Source organism: Scyliorhinus torazame, chromosome 2 (genome assembly GCF_047496885.1).
Source record: "Scyliorhinus torazame isolate Kashiwa2021f chromosome 2, sScyTor2.1, whole genome shotgun sequence".
In the NCBI taxonomy this organism is placed as follows: domain Eukaryota; kingdom Metazoa; phylum Chordata; class Chondrichthyes; order Carcharhiniformes; family Scyliorhinidae; genus Scyliorhinus; species Scyliorhinus torazame.
This window is the reverse complement of record NC_092708.1, coordinates 402,348,178-402,367,233: the sequence shown is the minus strand read 5'-3', so window position 1 is coordinate 402,367,233 and position 19,056 is coordinate 402,348,178. Positions and strand designations below refer to the sequence as shown.

The following is a 19,056-nucleotide window of genomic DNA, read 5'->3' as shown; positions in this document are numbered from 1 at the left end:
CCTCCCACAGTCCAAAGTTGTGCAGGTTAGGTGGATTGGCCGTGATAAATTGCCCCCTAGTGTCCAAAAAGGTTGGGTGGGGTTACTGGGCTACGGGGATAGGGTGGAGGTGTGGGCTTAAGTAAGGTGCTCTTTCCAAGGGCCAGTGCAGACTCGATGGGCCGAATGGTCTCTTTCTGCACTGTAAATTCAATGAATCTATGAATTGTGCGCCAATACTAAACCCTTTACCCTCCTAATGCCCCTTGTCCTAATCAGCTACATTGAAAGTAATTTTCCAGATTTACCTTTAGCATCTGTTTATAAACTTGTCCACTTTTGCTGGATCATGTTTCTATTATCTCAAGGCTGTCAAACCCACGACTCTGATCTTTTCCCACATCGAAGGATCTTGTGTCCTCCCACTGACCCCAAGCCATCACTGTTTCCCCTGTCTCAGTGAGTTGTGCTGGACACTGAACTCTCAGTGAGACCTGACCAGAACATTCCGTAGCTTCAGTGGAACTCCCTCCCACTCACACGTTACCGGCTCTGCCGAAACATGGTTCTTTTTGCTTTGATTGCTGCTCTGCATCGATTGGGCGTTTTGTGCATTGAACGGATTAAGTCTGCCAGGTCCATTTCAGCACCTTCCAGTGACGATGTGCGCAGACTATCTTGCACCCGATGTGCATTATTTTGTATTTGTTTGTTGAAGTTTATTTTGTCCTGCTTTCTGTATTGGTTATGATCTGCCCCCTCTGGTAAATGACAGTCCTGTTGTGCTCATTTAGTATTAGACATGGATTTCTCCACCTGGTACTTTGCATTAGCTGCTCATTGCTCTGATTAGAACATACAACATACAGTGCAGAAGGAGGCCATTCGGCCCATCGAGTCTGCACCGACCCACTTAAGCCCTCACTTCCACCCTATCCCCGTAACTCAATAACCCCTCTTAACCTTTTTGGAAACTAAGGGCAATTTAGCGTGGCCAATCCACATCTTTGGACTGTGGGAGGAAACCGGAGCACCCGGAGGAAACCCACGCAGACACGGGGAGAACGTGCAGACTCCACACAGAGAGTGACCCAAGCCGGGACTCGAACCTGGGACCCTGGAGCTGTGAAGCCACAGTGCTAACCACTGTGCTACCGTGCTGTAGACAATGGATTATTCCACAATTATCTGTTTGTGTCAGATTTCTCCGGAATCAGTGTGTTGGGGCTGGATTACTTCAGGATGACTATTTCTGTTTTGTATTGTATTTTTAGTAAGGAGGAGAACAGGGGACAGAAGCAAGATAAGAGAAATGAGTTAACAATGTGACAATTTGATTTAACAGCAATAATTAAATCAGACCTCAGGAGACAGAAGGCAAACATGCATGTGGCGCACGACACGGTGAGTAATGCCTTGCTTCCAGATTTCACACAGCAGCAATGCTCATCTTTGGGTAAAATCTATTCTGTTAAATTCAGTCAAATCAAACCCCACTCTTACCACATTCTCTGTACCAATCAGCAACAGTCAAACGAGTGATTAGCGTTTATCCCACACTATCACTTGGTTACAAATTGTGTTCACTCTGTATGTATTGTGCGGCCACACAACCTTCGGTAAAGCTAAAATTAACATTGTTAAAAATGAGCGTCCTTTGTGAAGGCCGACAACACTGACTTTGAAATCTCCCATCCTTCCTCCTGAGCCATCCTGAGCCATCCATTAACAACTGTTACCCAATCAGAGGGTCATTATTGTGAGAACACTGGAAAGGTTAGAGTCACAAGAACACTTCTTGTGGTTATGTTGGGCCATTGTTGCTGCTTCAGAGTTTTAATATGTGAAGGTAACAAGGTTAGTGGGGATTGTACAGCATCAAAATTCTCCAATGTCCTTTGCAGAATCCAACACAATCTTAATGAAGGTGACAGACACTCGGCGCGGTTTAATGAAAAAGAGAGAGTCCTTTTGGGTGGGTTTAGTCGGGTGTTTCCTGGTGCTGGCAGTCCCGCTATTAAACAGGACTCTGCTTCTTTTTAAATGGCATCCCGATCCCTCGGCAACCCGGGGCCCCAATCGCCTGGGAAGACCCCCGCCCCGAGTGCCATTATGCCTTGTCCACGTTTGTGGAGACCATTGCTAAACGGCGGAAGGTCTCCGAGGCGAGGCTGTTCCATCTCGCGCCTTGGGTGAACCGAACTGCTCACTTGAATATGTAAATCTGGACCACACCCACTGAGAGCGAGAAACAGATCATGACTCCTCGCAAGATCTTGTTAGATCTCACGAGGCGTAATGAGCATCGTAAATCTCGCAAGAGGCCTCTAGTGAGATTTAATTACCTCCTCGCGTCCCAAGTGGGTCGCAATGAGGCAAGCACATTGCGATCCACTGTCTCTGTAATGGGGACTCGGTCCTTAAAGCTGTTCATATTATGCTTTCATTTTATGAGAAATAGGAAAGTTCTTGTGTGAACTTGTGAAAAGAACACTAACTCTTCCAAGGACGAATCTTTGCTCAAGCCTGTTGGGAAGGCCTGTTTGAATCCAGTTGGCTCAAAGTGACTGTTTTTGTCTGGTGTCGGCGGTAGATTTCAAACTAATGCAGAGTTGATCTACAATCCGTCATCTCCTCACCTTCAACTCTCACATCAACCGTCCCTGCAAACATTTTATGATGTGGAGATGCCGGCGTTGGACTGGGGTGAGCACAGTAAGAAGTTTTACAACACCAGCTAAAGCCCAACAGGTTTGTTTTGAATCACTAGCTTTCGGAGCGCTGCTCCTTCCTCAGGTGAATGAAGAGGCCTGTTCCAGAAACATATATATAGACAGATTCAAAGATGCCAAACAATGCTAGGAATGCGAGCATTAGCAGGTGATTAAATCTTTACAGATCCAGAGATGGGGTAACCCCAGGTTAAAGAGGTGTGAATTGTGTCAAGCCAGGACAGTTGGTAGGATTTTGCAGGCCAGATGGTGGGGGATGAATGTAATGCGACATGAATCCCAGGTCCCGGTTGAGGCCGCACTCATGTGTGCGGAACTTGGCTATAAGTTTCTGCTCGGCGATTCTGCGTTGTCGCGCGTCCTGAAGGCCGCCTTGGAGAACGCTTACCCGGAGATCAGAGGCTGAATGCCCTTGACTGCTGAAGTGTTCCCCGACTGGAAAAGAACATTCCTGCCTGGTGATTGTCGCACGATGTCCGTTCATTCGTTGTCGCAGCGTCTGCATGGTCTCGCCAATGTACCACGCTTCGGGACATCCTTTATTAACATTTTATAACATTTTATTAGTTAACTCAGAACAACATCGTCATTCTACTGGTTCAGACTGGTTACGAGTTCTTTACCTCCCTCCATCCCCTCCACCTCCCTCCATCCCCTCCACCTCCCTCCATCCCCTCCACCTCCCTCTATCCATCCCCTCCACCTCCCTCCATCCCCTCCACCTCCCTCCATCCCCTCCACCTCCCTCCATCCCCTCCACCTCCCTCCATCCCCTCCACCTCCCACCATCCCCTCCACCTCCCTCCATCCCCTCCACCTCCCACCATCCCCTCCACCTCCCTCCATCCCCTCCACCTCCCTCCATCCCCTCCACCTCCCTCCATCCCCTCCACCTCCCTCCATCCCCTCCACCTCCCTCCATCCCCTCCACCTCCCTCCATCCCCTCCACCTCCCTCCATCCTCTCCACCCCCCTCCATCCCCTCCACCTCCTTCCACCTCCCACCATCCCCCCACCTCCCTCCATCCCCTCCATCCGCTCCATCCCCTCCACCTCCCTCCATCCCCTCCACCTCCCTCCATCCCCTCCACCTCCCTCCATCCCCTCCACCTCCCTCCATCCCCTCCACCTCCCTCTATCCCCTCCACCTACCACCAACCCCCCCCAGTTCCATCCTGACATTCACTTATGTTTGGGTTCATTCTGTTGTGTCCTTGGCAGCAGTCTCCTCTCCCCCTCCCATTGACCAGGTAACAATTCCCAGAATGGCCCTAGATTTCTCAGCAGTATAGTCGACGGCACTTTCTTTCCATCCCTTCCCAATTCCATTCCGGTTTAAATCTATTCTTCTCTCGGGTAGAATGGGCGGGGTACTCCAACTGCGGACCACAAAATCGGCAAATACAATTGGACCGAGAATAGGTTCCGACGCTAAATTTGCAGCGGGTGCCGATTTGATGCTTAATCTCAATTCTCCGTCACCTCAACAGAGGCACCAATGGTTCCGGAACGCACATACAGCGCACACAATTTGCATATCATTAGTGATTCTCTGCCTCTGATTGGCTGAGTACCCCACGGTGAGGTTCACTTAGAACATAGAACATTAATGCGCAGTACAGGCCCTTTGGCCCTCGATGTTGCGCCGACCTGTGAAACCACTCTAAAGCCCATCTACACTATTCCCTTATCGTCCATATGTCTATCCAATGACCATTTAAATGCCCTTAGTGTTGGCGAGTCCACTACTGTTGCAGGCAGGACATTCCACGCCCTTACTACTCTCTGCGTAAAGAACCTACCTCTGACATCTGTCCTATATCTATCTCCCCTCAATTTAAAGCTATGTCCCCTCATGCTAGACATCACCATCCGAGGAAAAACGCTCTCACTGTCCACCCTATCTAATCCTCTGATCATCTTGTATGCCTCAATTAAGTCACCTCTTAACCTTCTTCTCTCTAACGAAAACAGCCTTAAGTCCCTCAGCCTTTCCTCATAAGATCTTCCCTCCATACCAGGCAACATCCTGGTAAATCTCCTCTGCACCCTTTCCAATGCTTCCACATCCTTCCTATAATGCGGCGACCAGAACTGTACGCAATATTCCAAATGCAGCTGCACCAGAGTGTTGTATAGCTGCAACATGACCTCATGGCTCTGAAACTCAATCCCTCTACCAATAAAAGCTAACACACCGTACGCCTTCTTAACAACCCTCTCAACCTGGGTGGCAACTTTCAGGGATCTATGTACATGGACACTGAGATCTCTCTGCTCATCCACACTGCCAAGAATCTTACCATTAGCCCAGTACTCTGTCTTCCTGTTATTCCTTCCAAAATGAATCACCTCACACTTTTCTGCATGAAACTCCATTTGCCACCTCTCAGCCCAGCGCTGCAGCTTATCTACGTCCCTCTGTAACTTGTAACATCCTTCCGCACCGTCCACAACTCCACCGACTTTAGTGTCATCTGCAAATTTACTCACCCATCCTTCTACGCCCTCCTCCAGGTCATTTAAAAAAATGACAAACAGCAGTGGCCCCAAAACAGATCCTTGTGGTACACCACTAGTAACTGGACTCCATAGAACATAGAACAATACAGCGCAGTACAGGCCCTTCGGCCCACGATGTTGCACCGAAACAAAAGCCATCTAACCTACACTATGCCATTATCATCCATATGTTTATCCAATAAACTTTTAAATGCCCTCAATGTTGGCGAGTTCACTACTGTAGCAGGTAGGGCATTCCACGGCCTCACTACTCTTTGCGTAAAGAACCTACCTCTGACCTCTGTCCTATATCTATTACCCCTCAGTTTAAAGTTATGTCCCCTCGTGCCAGCCATTTCCATCCGTGGGAGAAGGCTCTCACTGTCCACCCTATCCAACCCCCTGATCATTTTGTATGCCTCTATTAAGTCTCCTCTTAACCTTCTTCTCTCCAATGAAAACAACCTCAAGTCCATCAGCCTTTCCTCATAAGATTTTCCCTCCATACCAGGCAACATCCTGGTAAATCTCCTCTGCACCCGCTCCAAAGCCTCCACGTCCTTCCTATAATGCGGTGACCAGAACTGTACGCAATACTCCAAATGCGGCCTTACCAGAGTTCTGTACAGCTGCAACATGACCTTCCGACTCCGGAACTCAATCCCTCTACCAATAAAGGCCAACACTCCATAGGCCTTCTTCACAACCCTATCAACCTGGATGGCAACTTTCAAGGATCTATGTACATGGACACCTAGATCCCTCTGTTCATCCACACTTTCAAGAACTTTACCATTAGCCAAATATTCCGCATTCCTGTTATTCCTTCCAAAGTGAATCACCTCACACTTCTCTACATTAAACTCCATTTGCCACCTCTCAGCCCAGCTCTGCAACTTATCTATATCCCTCTGTAACCTGCTACATCCTTCCAGACTATCGACAACACCACCGACTTCAGTATCGTCTGCAAATTTACTCACCCACCCTTCTGCGCCTTCCTCTAGGTCATTGATAAAAATGACAAACAGCAACGGCCCCAGAACAGATCCTTGTGGTACTCCACTTGTGACTGTACTCCATTCTGAACATTTCCCATCAACCACCACCCTCTGTCTTCTTTCAGCTAGCCAATTTCTGATCCACATCTCTAAATCACCCTCAATCCCCAGCCTCCGTATTTTCTGCAATAGCCTACCGTGGGGAACCTTATCAAACGCTTTGCTGAAATCCATATACACCACATCAACTGCTCTACCCTCGTCTACCTGTTCAGTCACCTTCTCAAAGAACTCGATAAGGTTTGTGAGGCATGACCTACCCTTCACAAAGCCATGCTGACTATCCCTGATCATATTATTCCTATCTAGATGATTATAAATCTTGTCTCTTATAATCCCCTCCAAGACTTTACCCACTACAGACGTGAGGCTCACCGGTCTATAGTTGCCGGGGTTGTCTCTGCTCCCCTTTTTGAACAAAGGGACCACATTTGCTGTCCTCCAGTCCTCTGGCACTATTCCTGTAGCCAGTGATGCCATAAAAATCAAAGCCAAAGGTCCAGCAATCTCTTCCCTGGCCTCCCAGAGAATCCTAGGATAAATCCCATCAGGTCCCGAGGACTTATCTATTTTCAGCCTGTCCAGAATTGCCAACACCTCTTCCCTACGTACCTCAATGCCATCTATTCTATTAGCCTGGGGCTCAGCATTCTCCTCCACAACATTATCTTTTTCCTGAGTGAATACTGACGAAAAATATTCATTTAGTATCTCGCCTATCTCTTCAGACTCCACACACAATTTCCCATCCCTGTCCTTGATTGGTCCTACTCTTTCCCTAGTCATTCGCTTATTCCTGACATACCTATAGAAAGCTTTTGGGTTTTCCTTGATCCTTCCTGCCAAATACTTCTCATGTCCCCTCCTTGCTCGTCTTAGCTCTCTCTTTAGATCCATCCTCGCTACCTTGTAACTATCAATCTCCCCAACTGAAACTTCACACCTCATCTTCACATAGGCCTCCTTCTTCCTCTTAACAAGAGATTCCACTTCCTTGGTAAACCACGGTTCCCTCGCTCGACGCCTGCCTCCCTGCCTGACCGGTACATACTTATCAAGAACACGCAGTAGCTGATCCTTGAACAAGCTCCACTTATCCAGTGTGCCCAACACTTGCAGCCTTCTTCTCCACCTTATCCCCCCCAAGTCACGTCTAATGGCATCATAATTGCCCTTCCCCCAGCTATAACTCTTGCCCTGCGGTGTATACTTATCCCTTTCCATCATTAACGTAAACGTCACCGAATTGTGGTCACTGTCCCCAAAGTGCTCTCCTACCTCCAAATCCAACACCTGGCCAGGTTCATTACCCAGTCTGAACATTTCCCATCAACCACCACCCTTTGTCTTCTTCCAGCTAGCCAATTTCTGATCCAAACTGCTAAATCACCCTGAATCCCATGCTTCCGTATTTTCTGCAGTAGCCTACCGTGGGGAACCTTATAAAACGCTTTACTGAAATCCATATACACCACATCAACTGCTTTACCCTCATCCACCTGTTTGGTCACCTTCTCAAAGAACTCTATAAGGTTTGTGAGGCACGATCTACCCTTCACAAAACCATGTTGACTATCTCTAATCAAATTACTCCTTTCCAGATGATTATACATCCTATCTCTTATAAACTTTTCCAAGATTTTTCCCACAACAGAAGTAAGGCTCACTGGTCTATAGTTACCGGGGTTATCTCTACTCCCCTTCTTGAACAAGGGGACAACATTTGCTATCCTCCAATCTTCTGGTACTATTCCTGTAGACAAAGATGACTTAAAGATCAAGGCCAAAGGCTCAGCAATCTCCTCCCGAGCTTCCCAGAGAATCCTAGGATAAATCCCATCCGGCCCAGATGACTTATCTATTTTCACATTTTCCAGAATTGCTAACACCTCCTCCTTATGAACCTCAAGCCTTTCTAGTCTAGTAGCCTGTATCTCAGTATTCTCCTTGACAACATTGTCTTTTTCCTGTGTGAATACTGATGAAAAATATTCATTTAGCACCTCTCCTCTCTCCTCGGACTCCAAGCACAACTTCCCACTACTGTCCTTGACTGGCCCTACTCTTACCCGAGTCATTCTTTTATTCCTGACATATCTATAGAAAGCTTTAGGGTTATACTTGATCCTACCTGCCAAAGACTTCTCATGTCCCCTCCTGGCTCTTCTTAGCTCTCTCTTTAGGTCCTTCCTAGCTAACTTGTAACTCTCGAGCGCCCTAACTGAACCTTCATGTCTCATCTTTACATAAGTCTCCTTCTTCCTCTTGACAAGTGTTTCGACTGCTTTAGTAAATCACGGTTCCCTCACTCGACCACTTCCTCCCTGCCTGACAGGTACATACTTATCAAGGACACGCAGTAGCTGTTCCTTGAACAAGCTCCACATTTCCATTGTGCCCATCCCCTGCAGTTTTCCTCTCCATCCGATGTATCCTAAGTCGTGCCTCATTGCATCATAATTGTCTTTCCCCCAGATATAACTCTTGCCCTGCGGTATACACCTAACCCTTTCCATCACTAAAGTAAATGTAATCGAATTGTGGTCACTATCACCAAAGTGCTCACCTACCTCCAAATCTAACACCTGTCCTGGTTCATTACCCAGTACCAAATCCAATATGGCCTTGTCTCTCGTTGGCCTATCTACATACTGTGTCAGGAAACCCTCCTGCACACATTGGACAAAAACGGACCCATCTAATGTACTCGAACTATAGCGTTTCCAGTCACTATTTGGAAAGTTAAAGTCCCCCATAACAACTACCCTGTTGCTTTCGCTCCCATCCAGAATCATCTTTGCAATCCTTTCCTCTACATCTCTGGAACTTTTCGGAGGCCTATAGAAAACCCCTAACAGGGTGACCTCTCCTTTCCTGTTTCTAACCTCAGCCCATACTACCTCAGTAGACGAGTCCTCATCAAACGTCCTTTCTGCCACCGTAATACTGTCCTTGACTAACAATGCCACCCCTCCCCCTCTTTTACCACCTGAGCTTACTGAAATATCTAAACCCCGGCACCTGCAACAACCATTCCTGTCCCTGCTCTATCCATGTCTCCGAAATGGCCACAACATCGAAGTCCCAGGTACCAACCCATGCCGCAAGTTCACCCACCTTATTCCGGATGCTCCTGGCATTGAAGAAGACACACTTTAAACCACCTTCCTGCCTGCCGGTACACTCCTGCAACTTTGAAACCTTACTCATGGCCTCACTACTCTCAACCTCCTGTATACTGGAGCTACAATTCAGGTTCCCAAGCCCCTGCTGAACTAGTTTAAACCCTCCCGAAGAGCATTAGCAAATTTCCCCCCCAGGATATTGGTACCCCTCTGGTCCAGGTGTAGACCATCCCGTTTGTAGAGGTCCCACTGACCCCAGAATGAGCCCCAATTATCCAGAAATCTGAAACTCTCCCTCCTGCACCATCCCTGTAGCCACGCGTTCAACTCCTCTCTTTCCCTATTCCTCATCTCGCTATCACGTGGCACGGGTAACAACCCAGAGATAATAACTCTGTTTGTCCTAGATCTAAGTTTCCACCCTAGCTCCCTGAATTCCTGCCTTACATCCCCATCCCTTTTCCTACCTATGTCGTAGGTACCTATGTGGACCACGACTTGGGGCTGCTCCCCCTCCCCCTTAAGGATCCCGAAAACACGATCCGAGACATCACGCACCCTGGCACCTGGGAGGCAACACACCAACCGCGAGTCTCTCTCGTTCCCACAGAATCTCCTATCTATCCCCCTAACTATGGAGTCTCCAATGTCTAATGCTCTACTCCTCTCCCCCCTTCCCTTCTGAGCAACAGGGACAGACTCTGTGCCAGAGACCTGTACCCCATGGCTTAACCCTGGTAAATCCCCCCCCCCAACAGTATCCATAGCGATATACTTGTTACTAAGGGGAACGGCCTCAGGGGATCCCTGTACTGACTGCTTCCTCCCAGCCCCTCTCACCGTCACCCATCTATCTTTACAAAGAACAAAGAAATGTACAGCACAGGAACAGGCCCTTCGGCCCTCCAAGCCCGTGCCGACCATACTGCCCGACTAAACTACAATCTTCTACACTTCCTGGGTCCGTATCCTTCTATTCCCATCCTATTCTTATATTTGTCAAGATGCCCCTTAAATGTCCCTATCGTCCCTGCTTCCACTACCTCCTCCGGCAGCGAGTTCCAGGTACCCACTACCCTCTGCGTAAAAAACTTGCCTCGTACATCTACTCTAAACCTTGCCCCTCTCACCTTAAACCTATGCCCCCTAGTAATTGACCCCTCTACCCTGGGGAAAAGCCTCTGACTATCCACTCTGTCTATGCCCCTCATAATTTTGTATACCTCTATCAGGTCGCCCCTCAACCTCCTTTGTTCCAGTGAGAACAAACCAAGTTTATTCAACCACTCCTCATAGCTTATGCCCTCCATACCAGGCAACATTCTGGTAAATCTCTTCTGCACCCTCTCTAAAGCCTCCACATCCTTCTGGTAGTGTGGCGACCAGAATTGAACACTATACTCCAAGTGTGGCCTAACTAAGGTTCTATACAGCTGCAACATGACTTGCCAATTCTTATACTCAATGCCCCGGCCAATGAAGGCAAGCATGCCGTATGCCTTCTTGACTACCTTCTCCACCTGTGTTGCCCCTTTCAATGACCTGTGGACCTGTACTCCTAGATCTCTTTGACTTTCAATACTCTTGAGGGTTCTACCATTCACTGTATATTCCCTACCTGCATTAGACCTTCCAAAATGCATTACCTCACATTTGTCCGGATTAAACTCCATCTGCCATCTCTCCGCCCAAGTCTCCAGACAATCTAAATCCTGCTGTATCCTCAGACAGTCCTCATCGCTATCCGCAATTCCACCAACCTTTGTGTCGTCTGCAAACTTACTAATCAGACCAGTTACATTTTCCTCCAAATCATTTATATATACTACAAAGAGCAAAGGTCCCAGCACTGATCCCTGTGGAACACCACTGGTCACAGCCCTCCAATTAGAAAAGCATCCCTCCATTGCTACCCTCTGCCTTCTATGGCCTAGCCAGTTCTGTATCCACCTTGCCAGTTCACCCCTGATCCCGTGTGACTTCACCTTTTGTACTAGTCTACCATGAGGGACCTTGTCAAAGGCCTTACTGAAGTCCATATAGACAACATCTACTGCCCTACCTGCATCAATCATCTTAGTGACCTCCTCGAAAAACTCTATCAAGTTAGTGAGACACGACCTCCCCTTCACAAAACCGTGCTGCCTCTCACTAATACGTCCATTTGCTTCCAAATGGGAGTAGATCCTGTCTCTAAGAATTCTCTCCAGTAATTTCCCTACCACTGACGTAAGGCTCACCGGCCTGTAGTTCCCGGGATTATCCTTGCTACCCTTCTTAAACAGAGGAACAACATTGGCTATTCTCCAGTCCTCCGGGACATCCCCTGAAGACAGCGAGGATCCAAAGATTTCTGTCAAGGCCTCAGCAATTTCCTCTCCAGCCTCCTTCAGTATTCTGGGGTAGATCCCATCAGGCCCTGGGGACTTATCTACCTTAATATTTTTTAAGACACCCAACACCTCGTCTTTTTGGATCACAATGTGACCCAGGCTATCTACACCCCCTTCTCCAGACTCAACATCTACCAATTCCTTCTCTTTGGTGAATACTGATGCAAAGTATTCATATGGATGATAATGGTATAGTGTAGGTTAGATGGCTTTTGTTTCGGTGCAACATCGTGGGCCGAAGGGCCTGTACTGCGCTGTATTGTTCTATGTTCTATGTTCTATGTTCTAGTACCTCGCCCATTTCCTCTGGCTCCACACATAGATTCCCTTGCCTATCCTTCAGTGGGCCAACCCTTTCCCTGGCTACCCTCTTGCTTTTTATGTACGTGTAAAAAGCCTTGGGATTTTCCTTAACCCTATTTGCTAATGACTTTTCGTGACCCCTTCTAGCCCTCCTGACTCCTTGCTTAAGTTCCTTCCTACTTTCCTTATATGCCACACAGGCTTCGTCTGTTCCCAGCCTTTTAGCCCTGACAAATGCCTCCTTTTTCTTTTTGGCGAGGCCTACAATATCACTCGTCATCCAAGGTTCTCGAAAATTGCCGTATTTATCTTTCTTCCTCACAGGAACATGCCGGTCCTGTATTCCTTTCAACTGACACTTGAAAGCCTCCCACATGTCAGATGTTGATTTGCCCTCAAACATCCGCCCCCAATCTATGTTCTTCAGTTCCCGCCTACTCTTCAGAGTAACTACATCTATAACCACCTCTGCCTCCTGAATGATCCGAAGTTCATCCAACTCCAGCTCCAGTTCCCTAACGCGGTTTCTGAGGAGCTGGAGATGGGTGCACTTCCCACAGATGAAATCAGCAGAGACACTGACGGCGTCCCTCATCTCAAACATTCTGCAGGAGGAACATTGCACTCCCTTACCTGCCATCCCCCCTAGATAAAAAAAAAAGAAAGAGATTTCCTGTTATTCACTCCCCTTCCCACTCCCACCGGAAAACCGGCGAGAATCACTCCAAACTTTTTCCTCGAAAGTCCGGGATGATTCCCTCGTTTTCCAGGGGACCAGTAGGACCCCGGCGTGCGTCCCGCAGCTCTGGCTGACAGCTGTACAGACTGCGTGGCTGCGCATAGCGCCCCACCTCGGCGTGAGCGCCGCCGACATGGCGGAGCCACACAGCGGGCCCGCGCGGAGGAAGATAGCTCGCTCCCGGATCGCGATGGCCCACCGATCGGTGGCCACCGATCGCAGGCCTGCTGGTCGTCGAGCCCCCCCCTCCCAGCCCCCCGGTGTCCGATCCCAAAACCCCCCCCACCATAACGCCCACATCAGCCGCGACTCCGAATTCCCGCTGGGTGGAACCACATTAGAACCATGCCGGCGGGACTCGGCGGGCACTCGGCCCTTCGAGCGCGGAGAATCGGGGGAGGAGTGGCCTTTTCCAATGGCCCCCGACCCGCGCCACTTCGATCGTGCCGGCATGGGAGCCTATTTTGGGTAATTCCCTGCCCTCGCGCCGAGCAGGATTTCGGCTCAGAGGGTCGGAGAATCCCACCCCACTACTTTCAGCATCTGTCTGCATGAAGTTGTGACTGAAACGGCTCTTTTGAGTAAAATGTCAGCAAATATTAAAGTTCAAACTCAGTCAGTGTTGGATCTGAATGGATGTTTTCAGAGGGCAAATCTACCAGACACCTTTCAACCAATTCCTCCAATAGGCCTCAGTTGTATAACTCAGGGTGCCGAGTCTGGAAGTTAAGTGGACCCAGCCACCAGGTTATTAATTTAATTCCATCCACTGCTGACACTGGTGTGGGACCCATGGTGTTTCACGACCGGCAAATCGGTGCGACCCCCTCACCGATTCCGGTACCGGTGAGGGTCGAGCACCGGCATTGAGTGATTGCGCTCGGATTGCGCAGGAAACGGCCGGAGAATGGCCATGTCCCGGGTCGTGCATGCGCTCGCCGACCATCTGCAGCAGTCACACCGTACAACATGGCGCCGGCCATGCGCGTAACCTAACCCGCAAACCGTGACCCCCTGGCCACCCCCTCCAGTCCCCCCATCCAGCAGCATGGATCCCGGCCGAGTGTGGTGGCGCTGGACTCAGTCCGCAGCCGGCACGCCGGGTTCCCGCATGGTTGGGACCACACGTGGTCCGCACCGTCAGGTACTCGGGCCATCGGGGGCAGAGCATCGCAGGTGGGCCGGCCGGTTATGCGCCAACACCATTGAAACGGCGCGCGCCGCACGACGACCCCAGCTCGGAGGGGCCGGGACATGGCGGATCGCCGTCAAGCCGGCCCCGGCCCCGATTTTGGTGCGAAAATCCATTCTCTGCCCCATTGCCGAACACGATTTCGGTGTCAGGCTATGGAGAATCGAGCCCACAATGTTCCCAAAATAACCCAACGAAACCAACAGCTGATGCCCTAATCAGGTTGCAGCGGAGAATGTTGGGCCCAGTTAAACTGTGCAGTTTTGTGAAGAGCTTTTAACAGTTTTTTTAAATGTGTTTATCAGATAAATGTTTTTTCTGTTTCTCCTGAATCAGTGAATTAATGTCTGTGTAGTTTGGATCAGCTGTGGGTTTTAGTCATGAGAATCTGACCGGTCTGTCGCTCGCACTGTCGGGCTCTCAGTAACCCGAGTTTCACAGTTCACAATGAATTGCGCGGTGACTCTGGCACCATTCAGCAATGTCGTGCTCAGATATTTGGTGGTGGTTGTTTGTGTTGGGTGATGTGGTCGGGTGCATGACTTGTGTAGGCAGCTCGAGTAGAGCAGCAGTACTGACTGTCAATTATGTTCGATCATTAATGTCTAATGATGTGTAGCGTGTGTATTACAGAGCGTAGGAGCTAATCACCTTCTCGACTATGGGTCTACAGCTGCCACAATATCCTCATTCATCTTGCCTCGTCGCTTCTTGTCGTCAGAGGTAGGAATTAGAATCAGCTTTCGCATGATGGTTGACTTCAGCTTTGAGTCATCTGTTCTAACTGGCCACAGTAACCAACAGCATGAAGCAATACTGAGGCAGTGTCAGGAGTACACAAACTCCCTCTGGAGCTGTTCAAGAAGGCAGCTCACCATCATCTCCTGGAGGGCAATTCAGGATGAGCAATAAATGCCGGCCAGGCAGCGATGCCACATCCTGGGAATCAATTTTTAAAACCTCATGTTTGCCAGTATATTTAGTTGGTGTAGATCTCAGTCTCTACAGCAGAGTGAGAGATTGGCTATATTGTCTGTGTGTGTGTGTTGGCTTATCTCAGTTTGATTCACACATTGTATGGAAAGTATCTTTGCTGACTTAACCCACTCTGCCTGCATAAGTATCTCTGCCTGAGAGGAAATCGATAGGATTTATTTTATAGTAATCAATAGTAATTAGTTTCTGTGTTTATTTGTTCTTATGTCCTTGTTACTGCCACAGCCTGCCATTCAGTATGAATTAGAGCAGTGAGCAGTGAAAGGAGCATTGTTTCCCATCATTATTCACATACCGGCTCACCAAAGATGCCAAATGTGATGGTTTTTATAGCGATTTTTACATAAAATGTCCCTTTCAAAGCAGATTGGTGTCATTATAAAAGTTCAGCAACAGGTATCATTGTGTTACTGTACGCACACTCCTTTCAATTGAAACCTAGCATAGAAATAAAGTCCTTTGTAACTTGATAAGCCAGTGTACATCAAATTCAAAATCATGCATTACATTCAAGGCTGGTTCCACTTCTGAAAAGACCCTTTGTACACAAGGATCTTGGGCAGGACGCTCCGTCTCCGGGAAGCCCAGAATGCCTTCCCCGATGGGACGCAGAATCGGGCATCAGGGCGAAATCGGGATCACACCAGGTGCCGACCTGAACGCCATTCTCCGATCCCTCGCTGGCAGCGTGAATGACAGCGGGAGCGTGGAAATACATGCAAATGGATTGTAATGGACTGAGTGGGGTATCTCGGGGATGGGTGTTGGGGACGGACTGAGTGGGGTATCTCGGGGATGGGTGTTGGGGACGGACTGAGTGGGGTCTCTCGGGGATCAGTATTGGGGACGGACTGAGTGGGCTATCTCGGGGATGGGTGTTGGGGACGGACTGAGTGGGGTATCTCGGGGATGGGTGTTGGGGACGGACTGAGTGGGTATCTCGGGGTTGGGTGTTGGGGACGGACTGAGTGGGGTATCTCGGGGATGGGTGTTGGGGACGGACTGAGTGGGGTATCTCGGGGATGGGTGTTGGGGACGGACTGAGTGGGTATCTCGGGGTTGGGTGTTGGGGACGGACTGAGTGGGGTATCTCGGGGATGGGTGTTGGGGACAGACTGAGTGGGGTATCTCGGGAATGGGTGTTGGGGACGGACTGAGTGGGGTATCTCGGGGATCAGTATTGGGGACGGACTGAGTGGGTATCTCGGGGATGGGTGTTGGGGACGGACTGAGTGGGGTATCTCGGGGATGGGTGTTGGGGACGGACTGAGTGGGGTATCTCGGGGATGGGTGTTGGGGACGGACTGAGTGGGGTATCTCGGGAATGGGTGTTGGGGACGGACTGAGTGGGGTATCTCGGGGATCAGTATTGGGGACGGACTGAGTGGGGTATCTCGGGGATGGGTGTTGCGGACGGACTGAGTGGGGTATCTCGGGGATGGGTGTTGGGGACGGACTGAGTGGGCTATCTCGGGGATGGGTGTTGGGGACGGACTGAGTGGGGTATCTCGGGGATGGGTGTTGGGGACGGACTGAGTGGGGTATCTCGGGGTTGGGTGTTGGGGACGGACTGAGTGGGGTATCTCGGGGATGGGTGTTGGGGACGGACTGAGTGGGCTATCTCGGGGATGGGTGTTGGGGATGGACTGAGTGGGGTATCTCGGGGATGGGTGTTGGGGACGGACTGAGTGGGGTATCTCGGGGTTGGGTGTTGGGGATGGACTGAGTGGGGTATCTCGGGGATGGGTGTTGGGGACGGACAGACTGAGTGGGGTATCTCGGGGATGGGTGTTGGGGATGGACGGACTATAAGACCATAAGACATAGGAGTGGAAGTAAGGCCATTTGGCCCATCGAGTCCACTCCACCATTCCATCATGGCTGATTTCAACTCCATTTAGAACATCGATCATAGAACAATACAGCGCAGTACAGGCCCTTTGGCCCACGATGTTGCACCGAAACAAAAGCCATCTAACCTACACTATGCCATTATCATCCATATGTTTATCCAATAAACTTTTAAATGCCCTCAATGTTGGCGAGTTCACTACTGTAGCAGGTAGGGCATTCCACGGCCTCACTACTCTTTGCGTAAAGAACCTACCTCTGACCTCTGTCCTATATCTATTACCCCTCAGTTTAAGGCTATGTCCCCTCGTGCTAGCCATTTCCATCCGCGGGAGAAGGCTCTCACTGTCCACCCTATCTAACCCTCTGATCATTTTGCATGCCTCTATTAAGTCTCCTCTTAACCTTCTTCTCTCTAACGAAAACAACCTCAAGTCCAACAGCCTTTCCTCATAAGATTTTCCCTCCATACCAGGCAACATCCTGGTAAATCTCCTCTGCACCCGCTCCAAAGCCTCCACGTCCTTCCTATAATGCGGTGACCAGAACTGTACGCAATACTCCAAATGCGGCCGTACCAGAGTTCTGTACAGCTGCAACATGACCTCCTGACTCCGGAACTCAATCCCTCTACCAATAAAGGCCAACACTCCATAGGCCTTCTTCACCACCCTATCAACCTGGGTGGCAACTTTCAGGGATCTATGTACATGGACACCTAGATCCCTCTGCTCATCCACACTTTCAAGAACTTTTCCATTAGCCAAATATTCCACATTCCTGTTATTCCTTCCAAAGTGAATCACCTCACACTTCTCTACATTAAACTCCATTTGCCACCTCTCAGCCCAGCACTGCAGCTTATCTATATCCCTCTGTAACCTGCTACTTCCTTCCACACTATCGACAACCCCACCGACTTTAGTATCGTCTGCAAATTTACTCACCCACCCTTCTGCGCCTTCCTCTAGGTCATTGATAAAAATGACAAACAGCAACGGCCCCAGAACAGATCCTTGTGGTACTCCACTTGTGACAGAACTCCATTCTGAACATTTCCCATCAACCACCACCCTCTGTCTTCTTTCAGCTAGCCAATTTCTGATCCACATCTCTAAATCACCCTCAATCCCCAGCCTCCGTATTTTCTGCAATAGCCTACCGTGGGGAACCTTATCAAACGCTTTGCTGAAATCCATATACACCACATCAACTGCTCTACCCTCGTCTACCTGTTCAGTCACCTTCTCAAAGAACTCGATAAGGTTTGTGAGGCATGACCTACACTTCACAAAGCCATGTTGACTATCCCTGATCATATTATTCCTATCTAGATGATTATAAATCTTGTCTCTTATAATCCCCTCCAAGACTTTACCCACTACAGACGTGAGGCTCACCGGTCAATAGTTGCCGGGGTTGTCTCTGCTCCCCTTTTTGAACAAAGGGACCACATTTGCTATCCTCTCTACCCGCTCTCTCTCCATAGCCCTTAATTCCTCGAGAAATCAAGAACTTCTGTCTTAAAGACGCTCAACATCCCGGCCTCCACCGCCCTCTGTGGCAATGAATTCCACAGACCCACCACTCTCTGGCTGAAGAAATTTCTCCTCATCTCTGTTCTAAAGTGACTCCCTTTTATTCTGAGGCTGTGCCCCCGGGTCCTAGTCTCCCCTGTTAATGGAAACAACTTCCCTACATCCACCCTATCTAAGCCATTCATTATCTTGTAAGTTTCTATTAGATCTTCTATTAGACTGAGTGGGGTATCTCGAGGATGGGTGTTGGGGACGGACTGAGTGGGGTATCTCGAGGATGGGTGTTGGGGACGGACTGAGTGGGGTATCTCGGGGATGGGTGTTGTGGACGGACTGAGAGGGGTATCTCGGGGATGGGTGTTGGGGACGGACTGAGTGGGGTATCTCGGGAATGGGTGTTGGGGACGGACTAAGTGGGGTACCTCGGGGATCGGTGTTGGGGACGGACTGAGTGGGGTATCTCGGGGATGGGTGTTGGGGACGGACTGAGTGGGGTATCTCGGGGGGGACGGACTGAGTGGGGTACCTCGGGGATCGGTGTTGGGGACGGACTGAGTGGGGTATCTCGGGGATGGGTGTTGGGGACGGACTGAGTGGGGTATCTCGGGGATGGGTGTTGGGGACGGACTGAGTGGGGTACCTCGG

At 49.6% G+C, this 19,056-nt stretch overlaps 1 protein-coding gene across 1 annotated transcript in view; it reads left to right on the top strand.

Annotated features, from left to right (window-relative positions):
- flvcr2a (FLVCR choline and putative heme transporter 2a) overlaps positions 1-19,056 on the top strand; it is a 390,222-nt gene that overhangs the window by 361,065 nt on the left and 10,101 nt on the right. Inside the window, exons 10-11 of the mRNA XM_072494542.1 lie at positions 1,325-1,383; positions 14,660-14,749. Of these exons, the coding sequence (XP_072350643.1) occupies positions 1,325-1,383; positions 14,660-14,749 (149 nt within the window). The remainder of the gene's footprint in view (positions 1-1,324; positions 1,384-14,659; positions 14,750-19,056) is intronic.